General features: G+C 33.7%; 1 protein-coding gene across 7 annotated transcripts in view; it reads right to left on the bottom strand.

Moving 5' to 3' along the window:
• FOXP2 (forkhead box P2) overlaps positions 1-2,500 on the bottom strand; it is a 260,784-nt gene that overhangs the window by 39,892 nt on the left and 218,392 nt on the right. For all 7 annotated transcript variants that reach the window (XM_047095807.1, XM_047095808.1, XM_047095809.1 and 4 more), the window contains one exon: positions 830-917. In XM_047095807.1, coding sequence (XP_046951763.1) covers positions 830-917 — 88 coding nt within the window. The remainder of the gene's footprint in view (positions 1-829; positions 918-2,500) is intronic.

The raw sequence follows: 2,500 nt of genomic DNA, 5'->3' as shown, positions 1-2,500 counted from the left end.
ATTTTTAGTAGCTCTCTGGAAAAAAGCAACGACATGATGAATTGAAAACAGTTTAAGACGTAGTAATGTGTTTAGAAAAAGAGACTGTGTGTTTAATTAAATGAAAGTAAGGATTGGTTGATTGAGGAAAAAAACAATCTTTAAGATGACATATTAGAGAAAGCTTTAAATATAACTTAACGATAGATAAAATTGCCTTCTAATCAGTTTCATGAACTCTGTTTATTTTTGACCAAATTCTGTTTCAATATTAAAACAGTATCTTTTAACTTAAATTAGCAGCATCTGAAACAACACATATATTCCTATCTGTGATATTACAGGAGATCTGCCATCATTCTAGTAAAGGTAAGTCTTAAGAATTTTTGCAAGTTCTTTAATTAAAAAAAAAAAGCACCAGCAGTAGAAAGGAAAAAAGGGTTTTTCAGGGTATTATCTTACAGGCATGATATTGTAAAGACTTTTTGCTACATCATAAAATCTTGCGGAACAAATCAAGATTGGCTCATGTGAAAACTGTCTCTGTGATAAAATCACATCCAATTGCAGGGTTTCATCTAACTTCTATTAGGGAAAACTTAGATATGACTTCTTAGGGATATCCAAATATATATGATGTAGTCTAATGGCTATATAGGTCTAAGCGATAAGTACGTTAAACTATAGCAACCCACCCGGAGTCATCAATCCTTGCCATCATTACAAATGAAATGAAAATTCCATGTATTTCTATTAGTCATTGTGTTAAAAGACTCAGGATCTGCCCGTTAATCAATTTAACACGCCAAAAATCTGAGAAAGGGGTCCATTAAGAGAGCACCCAACAAACCTGTATTTCTAACTGTTGGACCACCTGCATTTGCACTCGACACTGGGCAGTGCTTCGGTCGTCCAGAGCATGTTCATTGTTAAGGTGCCTAAAGACACACAAAACACAGAATACAGGTTAAACAACATCTATGGTAGGGGTATACGCTCCCCTTATAAAAACACAACACTGAAGCCATACTTTTATCCACAGTGGGGAAAAAGAGACACCTTGAAACTGTACAAAGAAAAGTTAAATATGCTTATGCGTTTAGTGAAAATTATGTATGTGATATACAGAGACCCCTCCAATGGCAGAAAATGGCATTGTCTCTAAGCTTATCAGTTATTACAAAAAAATATTTCCCCAAACCATTTACAGGATAATAGTAGAAATCACTAGATGTATTTCATATACTCATGCCATTTTTTTTAAAAAAGGGTACCTTATAAATACATGAACCAAAAGTAATTCTGAAGAGAACAAAGGCAATTCTCTATTCCATTGCTGTTAAAACAGTCTGTGGTTCCTATGATGTTATTTAGTGAGTGATACCTTATTTCACCAGGATTGGTGTGAATTATGTAAAGATGGCAAATTATCATCCCGTGGAAACATCGATACTTATGAAGAATGATCACTTGCTGTTACTAATAAATAAAGTACAATGAAGATTCTGGTAATCAGAAGCCAGGGTCCTATTTGGGAGACATTTATCCTAATTTTACACAAAAGTGGTGAAAGATAAGACATTCTCACCATCTTACTCTAATCTTGATTATGTATTAGCCTGTTGTTATGATTATTATTATGGAACAGTGTTTAAAATAATCTCTTTAACGAGGGGTATGGTAATACGCCAAAAATAATTTAGGAGAGCCGCATCTTCAACAAGCATTAAAATATTCAATAATATGTACTTTGCTATTTGTATTATGTAATCTATTTATCGCCTCCTAAAATTAAAAAAACATAATCTTCACATAATTTAGTATCCTTTGGTGGGTCTATTTCACCAACGAACAAATTAAGGCAGCAATTTAAGAGATGTTCTCATCAATGCATATAAATGAAATACTGAACAAATTATTCAGAAAATTAAATAAGAATTTATATATTTGTCTATCTGGCTTCAAGCACCATTTAGAATGGTGTAGTAGTCTAAAAAGTTTAGGACAGCCCTAAGTGTACTGAATTCAACAAAGATGTTTTTTGTGTCCATTCAAATCATTTACCTGTATTTTTTTAAATTAGTAACGAAGCAGAAAAAATATATAGACATATATATAACACATATGAAGAAGAATTAAAATGGTGTTTCTCAGAAAGAACTGATTTATAAGAAAGCAAGATCTAGGTTCCACAATTAGAAACCTTTGTTCCATTTTGCCCCATCCTTTGATAAATTACATCAGTTCCTTTCAATACCTCCTCACTGATCATAACAAGAAAACCTCCATGTATCTTGGCGCACTTGTCATTCTTGGTTGAAGAGAAACTGTGGACTAAAATAGCGAGGTGTATAAGGTCAAGTTTGAGGTATGTGGTCAGAGTGCAGGAGAGGCCCTTCACTACACCTGTCTGCTCTAAGCTTAGCTCCATTCAGTTCTGTTAGGAAACTAACTGTAACGAGAACTAAAATCCACTCATGCTTTCTGGAAAGGAGGCATGGAAAGAACCAGAGGTTGGCTT

Source organism: Lynx rufus, unplaced genomic scaffold (assembly GCF_022079265.1).
Source record: "Lynx rufus isolate CCGP_SWC_20201006 ecotype Redwood Valley unplaced genomic scaffold, mLynRuf1.p SCAF_4, whole genome shotgun sequence".
NCBI lineage: Eukaryota > Metazoa > Chordata > Mammalia > Carnivora > Felidae > Lynx > Lynx rufus.
Note: the sequence above shows the minus strand (reverse complement) of the source record. Positions and strands in the feature narration are given on the sequence as shown.